The 26,498-nt window shown below is 41.8% G+C and overlaps 1 protein-coding gene and 1 pseudogene across 16 annotated transcripts in view; one reads left to right on the top strand and one right to left on the bottom strand.

The window, feature by feature from the left end:
* The window catches only part of CTNNA3 (catenin alpha 3), a 570,905-nt gene extending 564,016 nt beyond the window's left edge, over positions 1–6,889 (bottom strand). For 10 of the 13 annotated variants that reach the window (XR_013986138.1, XR_013986139.1, XM_081004922.1 and 7 more), the window contains exons 1-2: positions 2,994–3,129; positions 90–198 (exon numbers count right to left, since the gene is read on the bottom strand). Coding sequence is in view for 11 of the 13 variants with exons in the window: in XM_081004922.1 (XP_080861048.1) it covers positions 90–191 (102 nt within the window). In the remaining 2 variants the exon portion in view is untranslated. Of the gene's footprint in view, positions 1–89; positions 199–2,993; positions 3,130–3,299; positions 3,339–6,577 lie in introns of those variants that run through there. The other 3 variants (XM_081004919.1, XM_081004920.1, XM_081004913.1) reach the window with 3 other exon arrangements.
* Positions 6,890–6,995: 106 nt separating this feature from the next.
* LOC308476861 (plasma membrane calcium-transporting ATPase 1 pseudogene) lies at positions 6,996–25,223 on the top strand (annotated as a pseudogene). Of its 3 annotated transcripts, none has more exons than XR_013991651.1 (4): positions 6,996–7,173; positions 10,227–10,281; positions 18,253–18,374; positions 21,286–25,223. The product of XR_013991651.1 is annotated as a plasma membrane calcium-transporting ATPase 1 pseudogene (transcript). The 3 variants fall into 3 exon arrangements; XR_013991652.1 differs by having other exon boundaries at positions 6,996–7,419; XR_013991653.1 differs by lacking the exon at positions 6,996–7,173 and adding an exon at positions 7,430–7,879.
* Positions 25,224–26,498: the final 1,275 nt, after the last annotated feature.

Below are 26,498 nucleotides of genomic sequence, written 5' to 3'. Positions count from 1 at the left end.
AACTTATTTTTCTGAACTCTCATAAAATATCACATGAGTCATCTCAAAATTTTCCCAGTTTCATTTAATAGTTCCTATTTCTAATTTACCTGAATAATGAGGGGTTCCAGTAACTTCTCCACAGTATGTGTCTGAATCTGCAGGTTCCGTGGATCAATTTTCATTTTCATGTATGGCATGGCTGCTGACATTTTTTCCCTGGGAGCAAAAGGAAAATAATTATGTAGTTATATCAGCAATCATGGTATCGAAAGAGCTAAGCATATATGCTTAATTATGCCAAGAAATTTACAAGCTAAAGCCAGATTGAGAGGATGAGAAAGCAGCAGGAAGGCTAAGACAATCAAAAAGACAAAACATATTCATCAGGGTTCCAAATGAATTCAACTACACTTATACATAACCTCTGGTTAATCTAGCTCAGTATTGTCTACAATGACTGGAATGAATGCAAAAAAAATATGCTCTACCACTGGCCATAGGATCAGGTGCATACGTTTCAGCACAAGAGGACAACTACACCAACTTCAGAAGGTAGAAGATGGAAACTTGCAAGTGTCAGAATTATATTCTTGAGCCAAAGTGAGAATTGCTGAGCTCCAGACTTTATAAAATAATAGATTTACAGTGCAATCCTAACCGTATCTACTCAGAAAGAAGTCCTCCTGAGGTAAGTGGGGCTTACTCCAAAGTAAGTAGGGTTAGGATTGCAGCCTTATTTGTAATCTCTCCTGGTAGATGTATGGTTTTTCCAACTAAGTCTCCATCTGCACTAGGTCCATTCTCTGGAATTGCTGCCCTTCCTTGCACCACACCTTAGAAATAATCCAAACAACACTATTATGAAATAGTTGTAGATGCCTATTGTTGTGTTGTCCCTCTATGGCCCCATTCACATTAGTAGGGACCCCCATCCCAGTACTGCTGTTGTTTCTTGCTTGCTTGGACCAGCCTACAGTCATACTGCCACATATAAGTACCCAACATTACTACAATGATGCCAGCTTGCAACCAGACATTATTTCCAACCAGCTTACTATGGGAGGCAAGAACATAATTATAAGGTGAGCAAGTAAACTTATGCAGAAATATAATTCTTCATGTCAGACAGGATCACAAGACATATAAACCATAATGTTGCAACCTCAGAGATATTTGGAGATAAATCCTGTTTAGCATATATAGATATGGCTTTTATCTCTCATTCACTTATCTCAACAATATTATTTTATACTCTGATTCTGGCAGCCTCCTTATCCCGCTGGTGTATTTATTTTTGGCACGTAAACAAGTGTTGCATCACTTCTGGTAAATGCTAGCATATGGCTCAGTCCTCTTCAGTTAACAAAAAATGGCACTTCAGACTTTCACTTATGTGATATGTTTCTCATATGCTGAACTACAGGAACATCTGTTGTCAGATTCTCCTGGACATGGATTCATAAGTGTTAACATCCTGTACCATTAGACAAAGATATTGAACTATTTATCATTTGATTGTGAATCCACACCTAGAAAAGCTGGGTAACATCACTGAGTTATTGCCATGTATGACTTTAATTAATTCTCCTACTCGATTACTTATTTGACATGGCCTTTACTAACCTCTTTCAGAGTGTTATTTCTCAAACAGAGCCTTTAGCACAGTTGGCTGCTCTTCCAACTGGAGCCAAAAAATCAATAACTGGGCCATCATATAAAACACAATTATTTGGGTAGAACAGCCTTGAAAGGATTTGTGTCAGCCTATCACAAAAGACATTAATATAGTAATTGTCCAACTCTATGCATGCTTACTAGGAAGTAACTGCTATTGAACTACATTGGGCTTATTTCTGAGTAAACACGCTTTACTCAAGATCATTGTTGCAAAATTATACTAGTATATTTTTTTACCTTTTTACTAGTACATTACGTCAAAACATCAGTTAGTTTCTTAAAGGCAAAACTGTGAAAACTCAATAAAATGTGAGCTTTTTCATAACAATAAATCAACACAAAAGATATAACTTAACATACAGTATAAAGTCTTAATACTGAATGCTTCATAAAGTGCCTTGGAAGTTGACACAAAAACTAAAGAGATGCAACATGTGTAATGTTTCCTTCCTTGATTAAATATAGACCTGTAAAAATAACTATGCAATTAGTGGAAAGCTCCCAATTGTTTTTAATCTGTGTTACCACAGGCCCAGAGAGATTCTGCTTTATAAACCAATTCCAATAATGTTCCAAAAGTAATGAATACCTTTTGACATCTTCCAATGCCCTGCAAATTACAAGTGCTATAGGCAGGCACATATTTTGCCAATGTTCACATAGTCAGAACCTACACATGATTCTTGATTTCAATGGGATTTACTCCCAAGCATGCATACAAATGAAATATGAAGTCAATATTTTTGAATATTTCGTCAATATCACCCCACTATTCTTGCACATAAATTCTGGGTTCCTTAGCTAACTAGATCTCCAGAGCTGTACAATAAACTGTACCAAAATTAGGTAGGTTATGTTCAGAAATACCTAATTTCTATAATTTATTGATTTCAGAATTTGAATCTTCTTGGTGAAGTTTGCACAGAATATACAAAATCTTAAATTTTAAGAGCATATTTTTGTATGCACTTGAAACAGAAAGAATATTATTAGGTGCTGTAATTCCTAATAAATCTTTCTCTTAACAAAACTAGATGGAATAACTACACCTACAGAATTTTAGTACAAAGCAATGTGTAAAGCCACTTTGGTTTTTTCTTTCTGTATAATGAATGAACGAACAAAAACTGACATTTCAGGAGTTTAAAGTTTTTTGTAACTTTAACAGGAGTACTGTCAACTCAGCTAATGAGTGACAATTCCTTAGTACATGTGTGCACTATATGTTCTCACTTGCCTTAAAAAAAACCAGCTAGTCTGTTTCAGTCACAGAACTCAACTGAATGGTAATTTGTGACAAAAGATTTTTAAAGGTGCAATGCTACAACACTCACCTATTTCAGAACACAAACAGTTGCCGTTCAAGTGCTGAACCAATGTCTAGGCAATTCTCCCAAAGTTTAGAAGTTCAGTGCAGCTATTATAGCTCACTACTTGGCTTATCATACATCTGCAAACAGAAAGCTTGACAAGCGCTGCAGTGTATTTCAGGGTAAGTGACAGCAGGGCCATAGGGACTTCTCGGGGGGGGGGATGGGCACTCCTTAAAGCTATAGAGAGCAATACTATACAAACTCTAGGACAAATAATGAAAAAATAAAAATAAAGAACATAATTCTTCTAGTCTACATGGAACATACCTGGATAAAAGATGCCTTGTTTTGCCAAGAGAAAACTGTCTTTGTTTCCAGATTATTGGTGTCCCCCCCCCCTTTCTTCTCTCCTACGATTTGGTCAAATGCCAGTCTCAGCCTCAAAGCAATGACTCAAGAATTTCAAAGAGGACAGCGAAGGGATTCATAAGGTTCTCACCCACTGCACTGGGATTGCAATGTTATTGTTGTTATTTTTTTCTTTTCTGCACCATGTGGCAACCCACAGAATATTGCATCTGACTCATAAGATGTATTTTGTCTTCCACCCACTTCCAAACAGAAGTATGTTGGTAAGAAACAGAACTCAACCCTGACAGTCATTTTACTTAATTGCTCTCCTTTGTGCGGGCATCTAGAGCAGGTTCTGCCCCTTTGTATATGATGGAATGAATTACTATGAAATTTCAACACTTCCCTTTAGAGTCCTCAGACTTCTTCCACCTCGAGCACTGACAGTGGAACAAGTCACTCACTTTTACAGGACATCTGCATGTTTTCTCTATTCAGCTTCAGGGTCCCGTCCCCCTCGCCAAGCTAGAATATCTATCTGTCTGTCTATCTTGATATAGAGACAGGCATTTGAAATTTCCACCCAGCTGTGGTGGTAGTCCTGCTGTAGGAATTTCATTCTCTATCAAGAAGGAAACAGAGCTCTATATTGGAATAATGAATCCAATCTAACAACTGGTGCCTTTCCCACTCAACCCCCACCAATGTCATGTACTACTACTCCTGTTAGCTCCTGCCAGCATGATCAATGGTAAGGGATGATGGGAGCTGTAGTCCATATGAGCTGGAGAGCAGCACATTGGCAACCCTTGCTGTAACACAAAGTAAAAGAGAAGTGCACATAAAACCACCAAATCTCTTAGGAGGCCAAGACAGTGCAAAGGCATACTTGGCAGGATATGTTTTATAGTTGCAGTTAGCTCTTAATTTTATATTTCTCACACGTCATCATCATCAGTTGATGTCAGCACAACTCTAGGAATGTTATTTGTTAGCCTCTTGTTTGTTACTGAGACAATACATAAACCACAAATCATGTTTTATAGGCACCACCAAAAAATTGTGACTATATTTTTTCTTTAATTTGCCCTTATGCAGGAAAGATGTTTAGAATGCAAGAGACTTGTTATCTGTGAAATTTTTACAGTTTTTCTTGGAATGGAAAATTTGGTGTATTCTCCCATAACAGCAACTTGGCTGTTGTAAAATAGTTGGCATAAAATATTATAGTTCTATAGAGTTTAATGAAGCTAAGCCAATTTAAAGCAACAGCATGTCTGTTCTAGCTAATGTCAGCAAAATATCCTGCTCAGTTGACCTATGGCACCATACGTGATAGTTTACCATTTCTTAAAAACTATGCCTTCCTGTTTTTCGAAAACCAAATAAACAAAATGGTATTTCCAGAGCCCTGTCTTTAACTGAGACTTTTACAACCTTCACCAAAAATTATAGCTTTTTTTACTTTGAAAACAGCAATTACATTACTTTGATCTAGATTACATTTTTATGTGTTTTATCCTTCATCACTTGAACCTCCTTGATCTCAGTGGCACTTGTGAGGAATTGCACACTGTCTTTTTATGGCAAATTTTTATATTTTTGAAAACCTATCAAGTTGTTCTTTAAACTTCAGCAAAAAATATAATTCCGTCTCCCCCCCCCCCCGCCCTTTTGCCATATAATCTATGTTCTTAAGCCTTTACCATTTCAGCTGCTAGCTAAATCTACCACAAGTTGAACGATTCCAGGAGAGAAAGGAAGATATCTGAGCTGTACCACCTGGACTTTTCTCTCCCCGTTCATAGGTCTTTTGCCTTGTGGAAAAATTCTAGTAGAGAAAGAGAGGCAGAAAGGCAAACACGACCTTGGAGTCTACTTTATTTGGGTTCTCCACAGAGGGCTATCTACCAACAACTGCCCTGTGGGAAGATAGAGATTGAGGTAAACAAAGAAGACATCATCTACCACTAAAGACCCTCTGGTAGGGATAGGAGAGAAATTTGATTCAGTTTGCATTTAAAGGAAACCTACCTAATTCACACTTTCCAAAGCAATTTACAAAATGAAACACAGCCATCCTTCAAAATTCACACTTCTCTGAATTTTGCAATGCAGTTCTTCACCAAAGTAACGTGTACAAAGATGCATTACCAAGGTGAAGTATGCATAAAAATGTATATACTCATGAAAATAGCAAGTGCATTCTGTTAAGGGAAACTGCTTTGCAAAAAGCTAATATTAGGCAAAATTGCATTAAAATGTATATTAGGGGAAGATAAAGGTAAAGGGACCCCTGACCATTAGGTCCAGTCGTGGATGACTCTGGGGTTGCAGCACTCATCTCGCTTTATTGGCCAAGGGAGCCAGCGTACAGCTACCGGGTCATGGGGCGAACCAGAGCAGCGCACGGAAACGCCGTTATCTTCCCGCCAGAGCGGTACCTATTTATCTACTTGCACTTTGACGTGCTTTTGAACTGCTAGGTTGGCAGGAGCAGGGACCAAGCAACAGGAGCTCAACCCATCACGGGGATTCGAACCACCGACCTTCTGATCAGCAAGCCCTAGGCTCTGTGGTTTAGACCACAGCGCCACCCGCGCCCACTTGGGGAGTCTGTCCCTGCCCCAATTCAGAACAATATGGTAACTCTGGGGAAGCATCACCAGAAGTAATAAAGAGGAATGATGTATGGATGGTCCAGTATAAATCTACCTCTAATGCCCTATTGTTGCATCAATGACATATTAAAGAAAACACTCACAAGAAGTCCACCAGGCAGGATAGGCCCTTTCTGCCACACACACACACACACACACACACACAAATTTCATTGGGCTACCAACATTGCTTTTCTTGCAGGGCTCTCAACTTTTATCATTTACCAAACACGAAGAAATTTAATTGGTTCCATTTTTCCATAACTTTGTAAAGAAAGATAAAAAGAGACTGGCAGGATCAAGCAAAAGCTTGTCTAGTCCAGTGTCTTGTTCTCAGAGTGGCCAACCAGATGCCTATAGGAAGCACCACAGCACTCACCCCACTCATGATCCCCAGCGTTTGGAATTTAACATGTATCTGTTCCTGGAGTATAGCCATCATTATTAGTAACAAATGATAGCCTTATCCTCTTTCATTTGCCTAATCCACTTTTAAAGCCACCTAAACTGGTGACTGTCATCACATTTTGTGGAAGTGAATTCTGTAAATTATCACTGCTGTTTAAAGTTTTTGCATATCTAGAAAAGCCCCACCTGACAAAAATGTGCAGGATGCAACTTCATCCCATGAATGAAGGGGGGGAGGGGTTAAGTGCCATGGCCAGGCCCTACATAAGGCCTTGGACTTGTAAAAGCAGCCCAAAAGAGGAAAGTCCACCAATTGTAGCTTCTCCCATTAGTGTGGCTTCATTTGTGGAAACACCATATTGCCAACCATAGTAAAAACCAAATCCTCTCTTCTGCCTAATATTGGGTCATTTCATATGGGATAAGGTAGTACATAAAATACCCTGTTTCCAGAATAGAAAGCTTAAAGGCCCAAACCAGCAGCTTGATTTGGTCCAAGAAACAAGCCCTATAAGCATGTGGGTAACAGAGTCAGAACTAAAAGAAATGTAACCATAAGCCACATGTCATTGGTTGATGGAAGTGTTCTGATTCCAGCTCCCATCTTACTGTAACTGCCACTTTGAGCAGTTACTGGTTGATATGGGGAAATGAAAGGCTGAGATCTAGAGCTATTACAGTCTTTCTTGAACCTTGGAGCTAGGTCAAAGTATTGCTGCAAGTCTTGAGCTAGGGCTGAGTTGGGAACAGGGAACTAGAAAAGAACAGAAGGAAAAATGCAGGTTAGGATTGTACAGTGGTTTAGATAATTAAGGATGCAGTGTAAGGTGCAGAAGATTAATAAGCTAACAACTTTTTCTGACAAGCCTATTATTGCTGCCTGACAGGCAGAAACTTAGTTGGTGAAGTTTTTCCAGTATGGAGATGAAATGAGGGGGAAAGCTTTGCTTGCTAAATTTCTGCCAGCCAAGCAGCTGTTAAAGACACAGGAGCCCTACCAGGAAAAAACAGCTTCGAATGTTTACAAGGTACGCAGCTAGAAAATTCACCCATGTTATAGTTGGACATTACCAGGTGATAATGCAGGCTTAAACTGCCAAATTCCACATATCAAGATGCTGTTAAAGGCACATTAGCAGGCTAGGCTGTCCCCTCCCTCCCTAGCTAAAAACAAAGCAGAACATAATGATTTGTGTGTTTGATTTTACTATTTTATCTAGTACTTAGTAGAAAAGGGCTTAAGACTGATCTTCCCCTGCCACAGTGTTTACCTCTGAGAAGTCAGATATACCCGTTTCCAAGTTTGTTTATTAATATTCCCTGGCTGCTTACAAATACTGGAAAGTATAACAAGTTGATTTTTAACCATCTTCCAATACCTTTGTCTCTATATGTGGAAATGGAGAAAAATTAAGATAAGAGCCTTCCTTTCTCCTTTGGGGGAAGACATAGAAGATAATCTAAAGAATTTGTGAATACAAACAAGGAGTATGTAATCTGCAACTTTAGACCTTATAGATTCGTTGTTTTTGAAAAAATGTAAACAAGCTCAGAGACTGCTATTGACAATAAGTTGCCTATGAAAATATTTTACTAGAACATTTTGCTTGATTTTTATGGAGAAAAGAGTTCAGGAATGTATGGAAAATGGTGAAATAAATTTGAGTGAAATTGGATACAGGCAGAATGTATCAGCTGGGAGAGGCGTACATAGTCACTAAAATGGTGCCTACCAGTCTGTACATATTATAGAATGAAGAGTGCAATCCTAATTACATTTACTAGGAAGTAATTCCTATTAAACATCAGTAGAACTTGAGTCCGAGTAAAGATATCCAGGGACTCAATTGGATTTGCCCTATTAAAAACATCTAGCTCCAGGCTGTAGGGAGAGCTATATGTGCTTGCTCCAGCCTTTGTTGTTAAAGCAATTTTTGGTGACATTTTATTTTATAGCAGCAGGTTGAATTGTGTCTTCAGATGGGCTATAGAAAGTTTTGGAGGAAACACTGTTTAGAATAAGTCAGGCTATCAGCATTCTATAGTTGATCTCCTTTGTAATGCTTTTTTAAAAATAAAATAAAAATCTTTTAAGATATTTTAGTTTTTTGTTAGACACTCAAAGCAACATATTTAACTACCTTCAGTGATGTATACTATATAATTTGATGTTTTCATGCAGACTGTAGACAACTTTGAGATTCCCCCCCCCAAAAGTATAAAGTGGTATAGAAATGAAATGAATAGTAGTAGTAGTATATTGTTGTTATTATTACTACTACTACCATTTATATACCACTTATAAAGTGCAAAGCAAGCCACAAGGAAATCAAGCAAATGTAAATATAGTGTAGAAAACAATAAGAGCATCAAAATCTATAAAAGAGGATTTCACTATCCAGTACCTACTAACCATCCATATCTCAATCTGCCTGCACTTTCACCCACACAAAAACAAACCCACATGCGAACACCCTTTCCTTCACTCTTAACAGTTGCCAACCCCAACAATCCCCTGAATACATATACAAAAAGACCATACATACTTGGTTGCTGCTGAAAGTCATTAGCCTGCCAGTTCTGTTGTCCTGTATCAATATTTTTAAACTACTCCTGATGATGCCAGTTTGCTCTTCAGAGGGAGAGTATACTAAAACGCTGGCAGCCTCACAATGAGACTAAAATCCTATCTAATTTAGGACTACACCAACCCAAATAAGAACCTCACACCATTCACCCAACCCTTCATTTAACAATCACATATGGTTATCATATGGCTGAGAAATAAAGCTCTCACCCTAGTCAGCCACCAATTTCCACTTGAGATGTGGTCAGTCTCCAGGCCCTCCCTTAATTGCTCTATCCTCTCACCCTGGGGCAGCAGCACACATTCCCACATTCAACTAAAACACAACCCTAACAGGATCAGGGCCCTCACAACACCCAAAAGCTGTAACACCGCTTTAGAACTTCATATGCAGAAGTGGAAAGTCTACCACCCTCTTCAGTAGTTCTTGCTGCCAGGAGATACTGATTTTGGGGTGAACAAAGCCCACCAGGAGGTGGTAGGTTCTGCAAATACCTCCAATTCTTACTGCTCAGTTTGAAGATGTTAACAAGGTTGCAGCTCCTTGGGAATAGGAGACCAGGTATTCTCAATTCACCTTTGTGGCCCCTTAATGATTTGGCTACAGCTGCATCTCATTATCTAGCTACTATTTCCTGTCTTCCACCACATGAGAGCCTTCATGTCCTCACTCTTCAGCTTGTGACAAGGCACAGGCTTCATACTGCATGCACACTCCTTGCTAAATGGGCACGGTTGTAAATTTTCCAGTGAAGAAGACAAACATTAATGCCACAGTGGCCATGGAGACATGCGCACTGCCTTGCTCCTGCAATTGAGGGGGCTAGGGCTGCACAATGTCAGCATGCCATGTGCACATACCACAGGGTGTGCTGCCATGCCATGTGGACACCCCCTGGCTTGCGAGCATGCCTCACAGGGGGCATGCAACCACCACCTTGCTGAAAATTTTCAGGGGGCCCTGACCCCCGCTTTCCCCTGATCAGATAAAGCAATCAGAGTACTATTCCTGTCAAAATTAAAAGTAAGGGCCCATGTGTAGCTACTGTAGACAGAGACACTGAATTCTTTCCGGTGAAAACAGTAAATTCTGCTCTGGCTGTCTACATACAAATAGGAAACATTTACCTAGCTGTTCCTGCAATAAAGCTTATAATTATTGTTTCAGTCCACATGACTACACAGCTGTTGATAATCTATCATTCTAATCTCTCTCCTGTTCTCGCTTTTTTTCTCTTTACCTGTCAGGATGCTGATTCTTTAAGTTTAAAGTGCCTTCTGCTGACTGAGGTCCCCTGTTCAGGTAATCAAACTACCTATGCTAATGATTTACCGTAGCATGCCTGGTTTCATATTTATCTATTTTTAAGTGCCAGGAAGACTTTCCTCTTTGCCTGGCTTTTGACCCTTATTATAAAGGGTTTCAGGCATTTGTTTAATGGGGCGAGGTCTGTAAAGCCTGTCTTTTAGCTGTATGTTTTTAGAATGCATTGGTTGTGTTGTGACGTGGGGTTTGTGATTTCAGCTCTCCTGACATAACATGCTGGAGACAGTTCTCTAGTAACACTTCTTTATTAAAGCAACAAGACTGACTACTGGGGAGAGGAAAGCTACATTTATAGGGACAGGGAACTAGCAAGAAAGGATACATTTTGGAGGGAACAATATCAGGCAATCACAGTCCTGCCTTTTGGAGGGAACCAATAAGACAGAGGATCCAAATACAGCAGCTTAAATGAACCAATAGTAGCTGTACCCTCTGGAACCAAAAGGCAGTTACTTTACCCTAATGCAAATACAGACAATAATAATACAGATATAAAATCCTTTGACTCAATACACAACACCCCTTCCCCCCTAGTGAGCACAGCAGACGTAATCTCTCAGGTACTGTGGGGGCCTACAACTTCTACTTGATCTCCTGACAACAGGTGTTGCAGGTTCTGAATTGGGTGTTACCTGTGGTAGAGGGGCTGCTCTAGGGGTTTCGTCAGGAACAGATGGAGTCCCCGACATCTCAGGGTCCCTTATCTGTACCTCGTCATCGTGAGGACTAGCAGACCCTGGTTCATTTGTTAAAGCCCCTGGTGATTGCACCTCTGTGCCATTTTCACTCTGGTCTTGCAGCTCTGCGTCGTTAGCCAGGGATGAATTATCTGGCTCCTCCCTGCTGAGCGCCCGGCGCCTCAGCTGATCTATATGTCTCTTCCACACTTGCCCATTTTCCAAGGTCACATAATAGGACACAGGTCCACTAGCCCGGGTGACCACACCAGCCACCCACCGCGAACCTCGTGAATAGTTCCTCACCCAGACCAGATCTTCAGGGGCGAGATACCTTGTTGTGTCAGTCTTAGCCTGGGGGGTTGCTCTTGAATTATGGTTTGGCATTTTATCCGGGTGGACATAATCCAGCACCGTTACCAGTTTCCTACCCAAGAGCAGCTCAGCTGGCGACTTGCCCGTTGCGGTACACGGCGTCGCATGCTGCAAAAATAACATTCGCGCGATGCGAGCTGACCAGTTACCCTCCATTAAGCGCGCAATGGATTCTTTGGCTGTTCTTACCATGCGCTCAGCCTGCCCATTGGAGGATGGGTGAAAGGGCGCGGATGTGACCCCTCTTATGAAGTTATCAGCCAAGAATGCCCTGAATTCTTGGGATACAAAAGCTGCCCCATTATCTGATACAATGGTCTCAGGTAACCCGTGGGTTGCAAACAGCTGCCTCAACACCTTGATGACGGCAGCTGATGCCATGCTAGGGACCATCGCCACTTCTAACCATTTGGAATATGCATCAACGATAACCAAAAAGACCTTTCCTTGGAATGGCCCAGCAAAATCTAAGTGCAGCCGGCTCCAGGGAGATCTGGACTGCTCCCACCAGTGGACTGGTGCTCTGGCCACTTCCGGCCGCACCTCTTGGCATGCCTTGCATGTTCGTACCCATTGTTCTATGTTCTGGTCCATTCCAGGCCACCACACATAACATCGGGCTAGCGACTTCATCCTGACCATTCCCGGGTGTCCCATGTGAAGCGTCTCAAGAACCCTGTTTCTCAGTGGTGCTGGGATGATCACCCTATCTCCCCACAGGAGACAACCCTTATGCATGGACAACTCGTGCTGCCTAGTCGCATAAGGCCTGAATTTGTCTTCATGCGGACCACCTGGCCACCCCCTCCCCACCCAAGTGAGCACACGGGAGAGAACAGCATCTTTCCTCGTTTTCTCAGCTATATCAGTAGCCGTTACAGGAGCCCCCGGAAGTGTTTCCAGCATCATTATGTGCTCCGCTGGAGCAGGATCCTCAGTGCTCCCGCCAGGAAGGGGCAATCGACTCAGCGCATCCGCGTGGCACAACCGTTTCCCCGGCACATAGGTCAAGGTGTACTGGAACCCGTTCAGGAATATAGACCAACGTAACATTCTGGGGGAGAGAATTTGTGGCGTTTGTTTGTTCGGGTTGAACAACCCTAACAGTGGCTTGTGGTCCGTTTCAATGTAGAAATGGCGACCGTACACATAATCATGGAACTTTTTGATTCCTGCCACAATTGCAAGCGCCTCTTTGTCAATTTGGGCATAGTTGCGCTCCGTGGGCGACAATGTACGGGAATAGAAAGAGATGGGCTTTTCCGACCCATCCGGTTCCCTATGACTTAGCACCGCCCCCAGGCCGTATTGAGAGGCATCACATGCCAGGACCAGAGGCTTTGACTCGTCATAATGAGCAAGGACACTCCTGCTACTCAGCATTCCTCGCAAGGAGTCAAAAGCCTTCTGCTGCCCCTGCCCCCATCGCCACACATTCTTTTTCTGCAACAGTCTATGTAATGGTTCAGCTATCGAAGCTTTCTGGGGTAAGAACGAATGATAAAAGTTAATAAGTCCCAGGAATGACTGCAACTCCGTCTTGTTCTGTGGTCGTGGCGCCTCGATGATGGCCTTAATCTTAGCATCTGTGGGGTGGATGCCTGATGCATCAATTTTAAACCCCAAGAAATCCACAGTTGGCACCCCAAAACTGCATTTTTCCTTTTTCAGTTGCAACCCCACCTCCTTGAACTTGAGCAACACTGCACGAACACGCGCAACCAGTTCCTGTGGGTCTTTTCCAGCAATCAAAACGTCATCAAAAAATGGCAAGACCCCCGGCAGACCTCTTAACAGGTGTTCCATGAGCCCTTGAAAAATCCCTGGGGCCACACAAACTCCAAATTGTAATCTGTTAACTCTGAACGCCCCTTTATGTGTGACAATAGTCTGTGCTTCCGCTGATTGTGGGGTTACTGGCAGCTGTTGGTAAGCTTGTGCCAGGTCAATTTTGGCGAACACCTTGCCCCCAGCCAGTTTAGCCAACAGATGTGATACGACTGGAATGGGGTATGAGTTTCCCCTGAGTGCCTTATTGATAGTGCATTTGTAATCTGCACAGATCCTGACTTCCCCATTTGCTTTAAGGGGCGTGACGATTGGAGTCTCCCACTTAGCAGAGTCCACGGGTGAGAGAACTCCCTGCTTGACCAATTTCTCCAGCTCTGCTTCGATCTTGGGTTGCAGTGCAAATGGCACTCGCCTTGGTTTGAGTCGGATTGGGGCCACCCCAGGGTCCAACTCGAAGTCAACTGGGGGCCCTTTATAACAACCCAGTTTTCCATTAAAGAGACCAGCAAATTCTTTGCATAATGCCTCGCTCATCTCAGGGCAGGTTTGGATTGAATTAAGCCCTGATATACTCAGTCCCAGGGCGGGGAACCAGTCAGTGCCCAGGAGACTGGGGCGACTGCCCTTCGCAATCACCAGTTTGAGTACAGCCTGTTTGTCCCGGAACTGTACTCTCACGGCACACATTCCCATAACATGGATGCGGCCCGCTGAGTATGACTGCAAGGTTGCCGGGAAGGGTTCCAGAGGGGGCAACTTACCCCTGGGGAAGAATGTCCTCGCGGTCTGGTCCGACACGATAGTGAATCCAGATCCGGAGTCCACCTCCATGTCGCACTGCTGACCCTCAATCTTCACCTTGACGTGTGCCTTGCCTTGTGCTGGAAACTGCACGACCCTCCCGTTGATCTCCGTAACGTAGTGGCAGTCCTTTAGAAAATGGGTTGCTGCGGGCGGTCTGCGATGCTCCGGTCTAGGTGCTCCTGTCGCTCCCAACGCCGCCGATCTACAGACCCTGGCGATGTGACCTGTCTTCCCGCACGTCCGGCACATAGCATCCCGGAAACGACAACTCTTCCGCTCATGGTTTCCGCCACAACCTGGGCACCTGCCTCGGTGATCTTTGTGCACTGTGCAGGCCTGACTCACTGACTCGACCCCACGGACTGGGCTCTGGCTCAGAGTAGCCTCTAGCTCGTCCATGGCATGCGCAACTTCTATCTGTGGCTTAGGGGCCTTGCGACTGGCATCAAGCTCCTCTCTTTCATAATTCTCCGTGGCGGTGGCCTCCTTCAAGGCTGAAGCAAGGGTAACCTCTTCTTTAGCCACGATGCGTCTTCTGGCCTTCTTGCTGCTCAGACCACCGATAAACCGATCCAGGAGAGTCTCTTCCAGATTTTGGAAGTCGCAGTGCTGAGCGAGCTTCCGCAGTTCAGCCAGAAATGCAGATACAGACTCCCCAGCATGCTGCTGCCTCTTATGAAACTCCATCCGCCGAGCCATCTTGGTCTCAGTAGGCGCCAAGTGGCTTGTCAGGCCGGCAAGAATATCTTTGAGAGATGTCTCACTTAGCTTCGCTGGAGCAAGCAATGCCTTGGCCAGCTTGAAGGTCTCAGGCCCACATTAGCTCAGGAATGTGGCCCTTCTTTTGCTGGCATCGGTGATCCCTTGAGCCTCTGCGAAGAACTCGAAGCGTTCGACATAGTCTTCCCACGTGTCGGGCTCTGATGGCTGGAAGGGCTCCAATACCCTTGGACTCTCCATTGTCCTGTGGCAGGGTCGTCTTCTCCGCTGGCCAGTGAGTCTTGTTCTTAGCTGCAATCCGGACTCTGAGGCAGGGCTGCGTTTAACCGCTCCTCAGCATTCCGGATCCCACCTTCGTCGCCAGTTGTTGTGACGTGGGGTTTGTGATTTCAGCTCTCCTGACATAACATGCTGGAGACAGTTCTCTAGTAACACTTCTTTATTAAAGCAACAAGACTGACTACTGGGGAGAGGAAAGCTACATTTATAGGGACAGGGAACTAGCAAGAAAGGATACATTTTGGAGGGAACAATATCAGGCAATCACAGTCCTGCCTTTTGGAGGGAACCAATAAGACAGAGGATCCAAATACAGCAGCTTAAATGAACCAATAGTAGCTGTACCCTCTAGAACCAAAAGGCAGTTACTTTACCCTAATGCAAATACAGACAATAATAATACAGATATAAAATCCTTTGACTCAATACACAACAGGTTGTGTTTGTTTTGATTAATTTTACTGTAAAGTTATTTGGGTCATTTTTGTGAAGAAAGCAACTAACACATATGAAATAATAACTGTTACGGGAATGAGTACATTGCCTCTGTTCATATTCCAATGAACAGAAGCAACCTTCTTGTTCTGATTAATCAGTTTTTTGTGGATTCTCCTTTGAATGGTAGCTTTCAAATCAGTAGTGGAATGCCCTGTGAGATCAAAGCGTTCACCTTTTCGGTGGGAAGGGTGAGCAGCCTCAAGCTGTACACCTGTCCATGATTTCAAACCATGATTGCACAGGGATCCTGACCATGTGGCTGCTTCTATACACATATAGCTGTACAGGACGCTTTCAGGCATGCAGCCTAATTCAAGGATGTCAGGGTATACAGTGGTACGTCAGGTTAGGTACTTAATTCGTTCCGGAGGTCCGTTCTTAACCTGAAACTGTTCTTAACCTGAAGCACCACTTTAGCTAATGGGACCTCCCGCTGCTGCCGCGCCACTGAAGCACAATTTCTATTCTCATCCTGAAGCAAAGTTCTTAACCCGAGGTACTATTTCTGGGTTAGTGGAGTCTGTAACCTGAAGCATATGTAACCCGAGGTACCACTGTATAGGTAGATGGTGGATTAACAACAGGTGTGTGGCGGGCAGGGCATTCCTACATCCTTTCATTAGGGCTTACGTTTCATCCTCTTACCACATGATAGTGCATTCAGACAAGGCATTATTCAACACATACAACATCACTTCAAGATGTCTGAATTTTACATATGCACATTCAGTTATAAATGTCATAGACTATAAATTATCTAAGGGACAATTGTAATCTTCCAGTGGTTGAAAAGGTAAATTATCATCTAGCGGGTGGCACTGTGGGTTAAACCACAGAGCCTAGGACTTGCTGATCAGAAGGTCGGCGGTTCGAATCCCCACGGCGGGGTGGGCTCGTTGCTCGGTCCCTGCTCCTGCCAACCTGGCAGTTCAAAAGCACATCAAAGTGCTTTTGGCGGGAAGGTAACGGCGTTTCCGTGCGCTGCTCTGGTTCGCCAGAAGCGGCTTAGTCATGCTGGCCACATGACCCGGAAGCTGTACACCAGCTCCCTTGGCCAATAAAGAGAGATGAGTGCCGCAACCCCGGAGTCGGCCACGACTGGACCTAATGGTCAGGGGTCCCTCTACCTTTACCTTTAGTGTTTTGTGTAATTTGATAACTGACAGTGCTTGGTTACCAGTTGATAAGTGTTTCAAATTAAGGTCAAACCCTAACTGCTATGATGGAGGGCAAAGGCCAAACTACAGGTTACATTAAATGTGTTGTTGCAATTAATGCATCTGGGGGGTTAAAATAAAATAAACAAAAGCAGCCACAAGAAGTGGACTCAACCTTTTTCCTTTGCACCAAGGACATTATGACCTCCACCACCCCCCCACACACAAATAAACACTGCTGTGTATGAAAGTTCAAAGAAAGGAAAGAGAAGGAAGGAAGGAGGAAGAATATATTGAGTTTTTGCCTTAAACTGGCAGAAAAAGAGCTTTACAAAGCTTACATAATTGAATTCTCCTTCACAGAAAATAATTATCTGCACATAGAAAACTAGATTTCAAAAAGAAGAGTGTCTAAATATTAATCTGATGGGTTCTACCCCTCACTCGCTTAGTCATGCTGGCCACATGACCCGGAAGCTGTACGCCGGCTCCCTCGGCCAATAAAGCGAGATGAGCACCACAACCTCAGAGTCTGTTACGACTGGACCTAACGGTCAGGGGTCCCTTTACTTTTACCTTTACCCCTCACTCCTATTAGCATACTATACGAGCCCCCATCTGTAGTTCAAAGTGGTACAGTCAAAGCATATGTTTGCCACTTTATATACTGTTTTTGAGAAATAAGACACTTCCAAGTGGTCTGTTGATTGAGAATTCATCATGATTTGTTTGCACAATATTTGCAAGGAATTTATATTACACAGCATCAAGCAAGTCTTATTCCACAAAATGTCAGGTTCCTATTTTTACTTTTGGAAGTGCGTTTCTTGCACAAGAACACCCAATCCACTTTAATTGCCCAACCTGAATTTGCTGGTATGTGATTGAAATACAACAGCAAAACATCGGTAGTCTGGAAGCACCCCTTGTCACCCAAGTTTTATTTATAAATAAACAGGTGTTACAAATATCTAAAGGGTTCTTGCCTCACTGTCAAACTGAGCATATACAGTGGTGCCTCGCAAGACGAAATTAATCCGTTCCGCGAGAGTCTTCGTCTAGCGGTTTTTTCGTCTTGCGAAGCAACCCTATTAGCGGCTTAACGGATTAGCGCTATTAGCGGTTTAGCGGCTATTAAAGGCTTAAAGGCTTAGGGGATTAGCTGCTAAAAGGCTATTAAAGGCTATTAAAGGCTTAGCAGATTAGATAAAGGGGGGGAAAAGCGAAAAAAAAATCTCTAGACTCGCAAGACATTTTCGTCTTGCGAAGCAAGCCCATAGGGAAATTCGTCCTGCGAAGCAACTCAAAAACAGAAAACCCTTTCGTCTAGCGGGTTTTCCGTCTTGCGAGGCATTCGTCTTGCGGGGCACCACTGTAAAAGGCTATCCCTTAAATTTCCTGTCCCTTGGAAAATGGGGAGCATGAAACAATATCTAACCAAGACAATGAGATAGGTTTTTTAGAAAAAAAAGCTTAAATCTTAACTTCAAGCAATAAGATGGTCAGATTCTCTTATAAAAAAATTATTTATAATCTAGAATATTAGTAATATTATGACTAGCTTTGTTGCATTGTCTGTTTGTAAAAAAAAATGCAATTTAAGAACTATCGTTATTGCTAAGTAATGTTTTGCTTTGCCATTATAGCATTTTAGCCAAGGCCTGTTTCCTTGAAACTTGGCAAATGCCACTGGAAAGAGACCAGCAGCCATCCAGGTATATTTCTGTGAATAAGGAACAACTGGATTCTCCCATTTCTTTATCTAAGGGTATGTGATTTTTTTTTTTAAAAAAAGTCATTTTCATTGTGAATGATTCTCAGAAAAGAAGCCTTTTCAGGCCTAGCATTTGAATTAAACTACTGCTCATACAGAACTGGTAGCCTGGCCCAGTTTGCATATTTCCCATTACATTTTTGAGGAACTAAAATTGACCATATCACTACTTCACAGAAAAGCAAAAGAAATAGTACCATCTCTACATAAATATTCATTATACATGAAAGCATGCATATACATACAAGCATGCATATACATGTATTGTAAAAGAGAGCCAGAGGTGTTGTCAGCTCAGTCCAAAACACACACACACACACACACACACACACATACACACACAATAATTGTAATAACTATGAGTTTTATAATAATTTTGCAGACCTTGCAAACGTAGCAAAGTGATTTGCTTCATTGCATTGGCTGCAAACATGGCACATTCCCCTTTTCTGGGTGTTAGAAGTAGCAGGTCCTAGTGGTTCTGAGACTACCTAATTTTATTCTTGGGCTTGTAGCTATGTATGTAGAGGAAGAGATGTACTTTGAGATTTCCATTCCATTTTGGGTTGTTCAGCTTCCAAACCATGTAGCCATTTAAGCGAATCACCACCATTTGATAGTGTAGTGAAGCATATGTGAATACGATCAGGTCACAGGTGTCAAAGTCAGTTTTAGTTTTTATTATAACAAAAGAGCAATCTTAGGCTTGGATTTGTGATTATTCATGGAAGAAAGGAGAATCACCATGCTTCTTTTGCACATAATTTGCAATTGCATACCCAGGCACAGAAGCATGTGGACCATCCGGGACAGCTCCAGGAAGGATTAAGATTTATGACACCAGTGCTTGGGTTGAAATAGGCCACAACAATATTGATTACAGGTGTAAGCAGGCTTTGGAAAAGGCATTGGCTATGAATTCTGCATCAGCCAGTCTGCCTGAGCTGGGTTACTCTGGATGGAAGGTTGCCCTATGACTCAAACTGGGGCGCTATCCTTAGGACCGCCAGAGGGAAGGGTACTATGGCTCATCAGCCCTATGTTGGCTCCAGGACATAAATATCCTCCTGGACCCCTTTAACAGGGTACTCATTTGGCTAAAATTCAAACCCCATGCCTAATCCACCATAAATTATGACAATTGCTATGAGGCAGGCGAAAACCTACAGACCAGCCAATTTGTCAGCAAGAAAAATATTCTCCCAGACTCTGAATACGGCAGCTGAACATTCAATACCAATGTCAAGCCAACACTGTCGAGGCCACACCATCCTAGACAAGGTGGAGAATCCATCAATGATCAGAGAGGCAGAGGCAAGGCACAGCTCCCATTCTAAATCTCTGGTTAGGACCTGGTTGGAGACGTCCCACACCAAATCTGCCTCCATCACCACACCTCTCCACTCTCTCCTGATTGGCCTATTTGAATCAGGCACCCTGCAGCTGGCCTGCTCAGTCACTGGCTGTGCAGACCAGATTTAGGCTCCAGGCAATCTGGCACCATGACTCGCCCATAAACTGCCACTCCCCAAGCATTCATGGGTAAGCAGTCAGTGTCAAACCTTCTTGAAAACCGAAAATACTGCTACTGACACTTCTGGATTCACAGGCAAGGAATTCTGGAGATATTTCTGGTTGGATGGTTTGTTTTCAATGCACCAATCAGAAAGATTTTGATGATTTGGAATTGTAACAGCCAGGTGTGTTTTTTCCATGGTTTGTGAGTTTGAGCAGTGTTGGTCATCTTCCACTATATGACACTGCTTGCCAATTGAAACATTCTCATATGACACAGACACCTTTGAGAGTGTCTTACAGTGTGAGTTAGAATTACCCCAAAAGCAGAGCCAGCATGTTCTGCTCAATATATAAAAAACTGATAATGTAAAAAACACAAGGAACATTCTAATTGATTGTGGGAAGGGCATTGTAAACCTGTGGGGTATTACTAACCATAATACCATGTGTAGTGATACTAAGTGAAATAAGTAAATTGTGTATTATTGCAATAGACAAGTCAGTTTTCACCCTCTGCTCCTTTCTCACAAGAAATGGAAAGAATCTGGTCTGAGCATCTGCATACATAAAGAATAACTAAAATATTTAACAGCATTTTTCAGGATCACTCCATCTCTTAGTAGTTTTGTGCAGTTTTTCTTTCATTCCAGTACGGGTATAATTGTCCCCAAAGCTGTTAAAATATTAACATGATTTTTTTACTAGATTTAGGAGAGGTCACTGAAACATATGGCAAATCACAACTTACTGTGTTTGAGAAGCATCTGGAACAGGCTTCCTCAAACTCAGCCCTCCAGATGTTTTTGGCCTACAACTCCCATGATCCCTAGCTAGCAGAACCAGTGGTCAGGGGTGATGGGAATTGTAGTCTCAAAACATCTGGAGGGCCGAGTTTGAGGAAGCCTAATCTGGAACATGGTGTTGTGGAAAAGTGACACAAATCACTGTTGGAGTACATTTGCGTGGAATCTACACACATGTTAAAAATTTGTGGGAAAGTTTTTTTTTAATCGTTTTGGAAAATGCATTGAATTTGCTATAGCTCACAGTCGTCATCTAGTGTCACAGTTGTATATTGCACTTTACAACACATTCAAAACGTTTTATTTGCAGCTGTATAGCTGAGTCCTTGACCTCACCTGTTAATGGAGGGTTTACAAAGCTATGGAGAAGCTCATAGTTTTCCTGTTTTTGTGATACACCTAGCTAAACCTCATTCTAGGGCTAATGGTAAAAGAAAGAGTTTCATTTCCTCTGTCCCATTTTTAAAAAGTTTACCCTTTTTAATATTGTAAGAAGTGCCTTTTTTAGGTAAATGCAATAAAATATGTCTCTAACCCTGTTTTAATGCTATTAAAAGTTTCTGGGTTGTTATTGTAAACTGCAGGAAGGCAGGATGATGGTGACTCCAGTCAACTTTGAGGCAACAGACTTTAAGATCACTCTCCCAGAGTTGCAACATTTGATGGAATTTCGAAAGAAAGATGCAGTGAAGAAAATAAAGGAACTTTATGGTGACATCTTTAAAATCTGTGCAATGCTGAATACTTCCCCCACACTTGGGATACTTGGTTCCAAATCAGAAATAGATGCAAGGAAAGCTGTATTTGGAAAGAATTTTATACCTCCTAAAAAGTCCCTAACTTTCCTGGAATTAATGTGGGAAGCACTGCAGGATACAACATTATGCATCTTAGAAATTGCAGCCATTATATCACTGGGACTTTCTTTTTATGATCCAGGAGGAAGTGTTGCAGAATGTCAGGCAAATGAATTTGGAGAAGAAGAAGAAGAAGCGGAGGCTGACTGGATTGAAGGATTTGCAATACTTGTATCAGTACTTTGTGTAGTGTTGGTAACAGCTTTCAATGACTGGAGTAAGGAAAAACAATTCAGGGGGTTGCAGGAGCGCATTGAAAAGGAACAGAAATTTACTGTCATCAGGAAAGGGGAGTCAGTACAGGTGCCAGTAGCTGAGTTAGTGGTTGGGGATGTTGCACAGATCAAATACGGTGACCTTTTGCCAGCTGATGGTTTGCTCCTTCAAGGACATGATCTAAAAATTGATGAGAGCAGCCTCACAGGGGAATCAGATCATGTCAAGAAATCTTTGACAGAGGACCCCATGTTGCTTTCAGGTACCCATGTGATGGAAGGCTCTGGAAAAATGGTTATTACAGCTGTAGGTTTAAACTCGCAAACAGGAATTATCCTCAGTTTACTTGGAGTTGGAGAAGATAATGAGAAAGCAAATCATAAAAAGCCAGCCAACCCTCATAAAACTGCTGGAAACGAAACAAAGGAAAAAGGACAAACTTCAAAACACAAAAAAGAAAAATCAATTCTACAAGCAAAACTCACAAGATTGGCTGTTCAGATTGGAAAAGCAGGGCTGGCAATGTCTATAATCACTGTTACTGTTCTTATAGTCTATTTTTTAGTTCAAACTTTTGTGATTGAGAAGCATACTTGGACTGCTGAATGTACACCCATTTATATACAATATATTGTGACGTTCTTTATTATTGGAGTTACAATCTTGGTCGTAGCAGTACCAGAGGGCCTTCCACTTGCAGTCACCATCTCACTTGCCTACTCTGTGAAACAAATGATGAAAGATAATAACCTAGTGAGACATTTGGATGCCTGTGAAACTATGGGTAATGCAACAGCAATTTGTTCAGATAAAACAGGAACCTTAACCATGAACAGAATGACAGTAGTCGAAATTTTAATTGCTGGCACACATTATAAACATGTTCCTGAACCTAAATTAATTCATCCAACCATGCTGAATTATTTGCTTAAAAGTATTTCTTTAAACTGTGCATATACTTCAAAAATACTGCCTCCTGACAAAAAAGGAGGCCTTGCTCTTCAAATTGGCAATAAGACTGAGTGTGCTTTACTGGGCTTGCTTGTGGAATTAAAGCAGGATTATGAGGCTATGAGGACTAAGATACCAGAAGAGAAATTGTTTAAGGTATATACCTTCAATTCTGAAAGGAAATCAATGAGCACAGTTTTGGAAAACCCCAATGGGAGTTATCAACTCTTTAGCAAAGGTGCTTCTGAAATACTTCTTCAAAAATGCACCCATATACTGGATGCTACTGGGGAACCTATATCCTTTACCAAAAAAGAGAAGGAAAATGTGATAAAAAATGTGATTGCACAAATGGCCTCTGGGGGACTTCGCACCTTATGTCTAGCATTCAAAGATTTCCCAGCTGACTCAGGACCAAACTGGGACAAAGAAGATGATATTTTCAGTGACATGACTTGTATCGCAGTTGTAGGTATTGAAGATCCAGTGAGACCTGAGGTTCCTGATGCAATAAGAAAATGTCAGAGAGCTGGTATTGTTGTACGTATGGTTACTGGGGATAACATTAACACAGCTCGTGCAATAGCTGCAAAATGTGGAATTCTGCAACCCGGGGAGAACTTTGAGTGCTTAGAGGGGCATGAGTTTAATAGATTAATACGTGGTCCAGATGGACAGATTAAACAAGAGCTTATTGACAAGATTTGGCCTACGCTTCGTGTGCTTGCAAGGTCCTCACCTGCTGACAAGTACAACTTGGTAGAAGGGATCATTAACAGCAATATCACAGAACAAAGGCAAGTGGTAGCAGTAACTGGTGATGGTACAAATGATGGGCCTGCATTAAAAAAAGCTGATGTTGGTTTTGCAATGGGTATTGCTGGAACAGATGTAGCTAAAGAAGCTTCTGATATAATTCTTACTGATGACAACTTCTCAAGCATTGTCAAAGCTGTCATGTGGGGTAGGAATGTATATGACAGCATTTCCAAATTCCTTCAGTTTCAGCTTACTGTTAATGTAGTAGCAGTGGTAGTTGCTTTTATTGGAGCAGCAGTCACCCAGAATTCACCTCTGAAAGCTGTTCAGATGCTGTGGGTCAATCTCATTATGGACACACTTGCTTCTCTTGCTCTAGCAACAGAAAAGCCAACAGAGACTCTGCTGGAACGAAAGCCTTATGGCAGAAATAAACCTCTTATTTCCCGTACAATGCTAAAAAATATTATGTTTCATGCTATTTATCAACTTGTAGTTGTCTTTGCACTTCTTTTTGTGGGTGAAAAATTATTTGATATTGAAAATGGACGAATTGCACCACTACATGCCCCACCTACCCGGCATTACACTATTGTTTTTAACACATTTGTAATGATGCAGATTTTTAATGAAGTCAATGCACGCAAGATTCACGGGGAAAGGAATGTTTTTTCAGGAATATTCACAAATTCCATTTTTTGTTGTGTTTTTGTGGGAACATTGATTACACAACTAATCATTGTTCAGCTCGGAGGGAAGCCCTTTAGTTGTGCAAGTCTTACACTAGAGCAGTGGCTATGGTCAATCTTCTTTGGCCTAGGAACATTGCTATGGGGGCAGCTGATTGTATATATTCCAAATAGGTTCCTGGGGTTCCTGTGGGAAGTTGGTGATCAACCACCACAACCTGTTGAAGATGAACAAATGGATGGTGACACAGTGATTGACTTAGGTGAACAAGAACTGAAACGCAGTAAGTTTCTGTGGTTCAGGAACTGGACTAGAATACGAGTTCAGTGCGCAGCAGTGAAATCATTTCATGAGCCCTCATATAATAAAGATGTGCATTCAACAAATAGTAAAACTGCATAATACAACACGAGTAATGAATATGAAAACTTCACATGTTATTGTATTTCCATTTCAAAAAAAGTAATGTGCACATTAGCAATATTAGGAAATGGATGGATTTTTTTCTCCATACTGGTGAGTGAGATGCTTTTTAAAAGATCTCTGACAAAATAGATAGACCTTTCTAGAAGATATAGGAAACAACATAAGGAATCAAAATAAAATCCTCTTCAAAATGTCTTCATATATGGGTCTGAATATTATATTAGCTGACTTTTAATGTACCTTGAGCCTTTTAATTTCTTTTTTCCAAGGCCATCTTCAGAAAGAGGGAAAGTGATTGATGAAGCCAAAAGCCGTGTCGTGATTTTTTTATATTTCTTGACTTAAATGTGGTATTATATTATAAATTATAGAAGTTGAATAGCTTTTTACTTTTGCTCTTGTTTATACTTATAACTGATATCAATTAGCTGAGCTGCCTTATGCCCTCAATCACCTGTTTGGAAATGTGTTACTTTCTCAAGTATTTTAAACTCTTTCTTTAGCTGCTCTGCTTTGAATGGAGGGGGACAGATCTGACTACAAACAAGCCAAGCTTATTTGCATTTTGTTATTGCTAGCTGCTTATAAGCAAATATTATTAAATAATAAAAATGCTAAAAACATTTTTACTCTTGTTGCTTAATTAAGAGGAAGGGGCAAAACAAAACAAAAAAAAACCCTAAAGATGATGTCAAAATAATAATTAACTACACACAGAAGGAGACATGGTAGACTAATGACCCACCCTAGTTTATTTTATATTCCCTTAAAAAGGGATACAACAGATAGGGGTCTGTAAACCCTCTTTTTACCCTACTTTTTGTAGAATTTCAAAGATCTTCAGCATTTCATCCTGAACTAAGAACCCATGCTTTGCATTAGGAATGGGGAACCCCTGGCCCTCCAGAAGTTATTGGACTCCAATTCCCATCAGCCCCACACAGATTTTAAAAGAACAGGTCCCCTGCCTAAGCTGAAAATTGACTTCTCAATAACCAAAGGAATATTTCCCAAAACTGTATTGTTGCACTTGAACTGTGCAGTTGTTACTCAGTTTTAACACAGTACATGGCAGCGAACCTCTCTTGAAATTGCAGCTACCACTGCCCCCTTCATGATTAAAACTGTTACAATGGAAGTGTAAAATTCAGGGACACATTTTACATTCATGCTTCACAGTATCAGAGTTACACTTAGAAAAAGTAATCTAAAAGTGTGGAAAAATGACCAGGGGATTCAAATGATTGAAAAAACTCTACAATATTGAGTTGCTCAGAAATGTGCCCTCAGTTAGGGCTTTCTCTTAAGAGTTATGAGGGCAGTGAGGATATGACTGTGGGAGTGTTACAGGCACCAAATGACTGAAGTACACAATGATGCTAGTGACATGACAATCTGCCCTTCGACTTTAAACTTATTTTCTTTTCTTTTCATGGTGCACTGTGTCCCTTCAGTGCTAAAATGCACACACACATCGTTTCTTTTATTTAGAAGAAAAATTAGCAAACTTCCCCTGCAATTGCAAAGAGCCAGCAAACCAACAGCTATTTTATCCCTGCTTTCTTTCCATCATTTTAAAGAGGGCTTCTTCTCATTGTTTCTAGTCCACCAAACAAAAAGAAGAGGAGCAAGGAAGCTAATAGCAGCAACAGTGCTGGTGGTAGCAACCCACACAACTAGTCCAATATGCTGCTGCTTCTACTCATGTCCATACTCATAGCACAAAACAACATAGCACAAAGCTACTTCCCATAAAACCTCTATTTTACACCTGTAGGAATTGTATCTTCAACCTCTGCCCTCCAGATGTTTTGAGACTACAATTCCCATCATCCCTAACCGCTGGTCCTGCTAGCTAGGGATCATGGGAGTTGTAGGCCCAAAACATCTGGAGGGCT

Source organism: Podarcis pityusensis (genome assembly GCF_964106645.2).
Source record: "Podarcis pityusensis genome assembly, chromosome: 5".
In the NCBI taxonomy this organism is placed as follows: domain Eukaryota; kingdom Metazoa; phylum Chordata; class Lepidosauria; order Squamata; family Lacertidae; genus Podarcis; species Podarcis pityusensis.
This window is presented reverse-complemented; position numbering and strand designations above follow the sequence as displayed.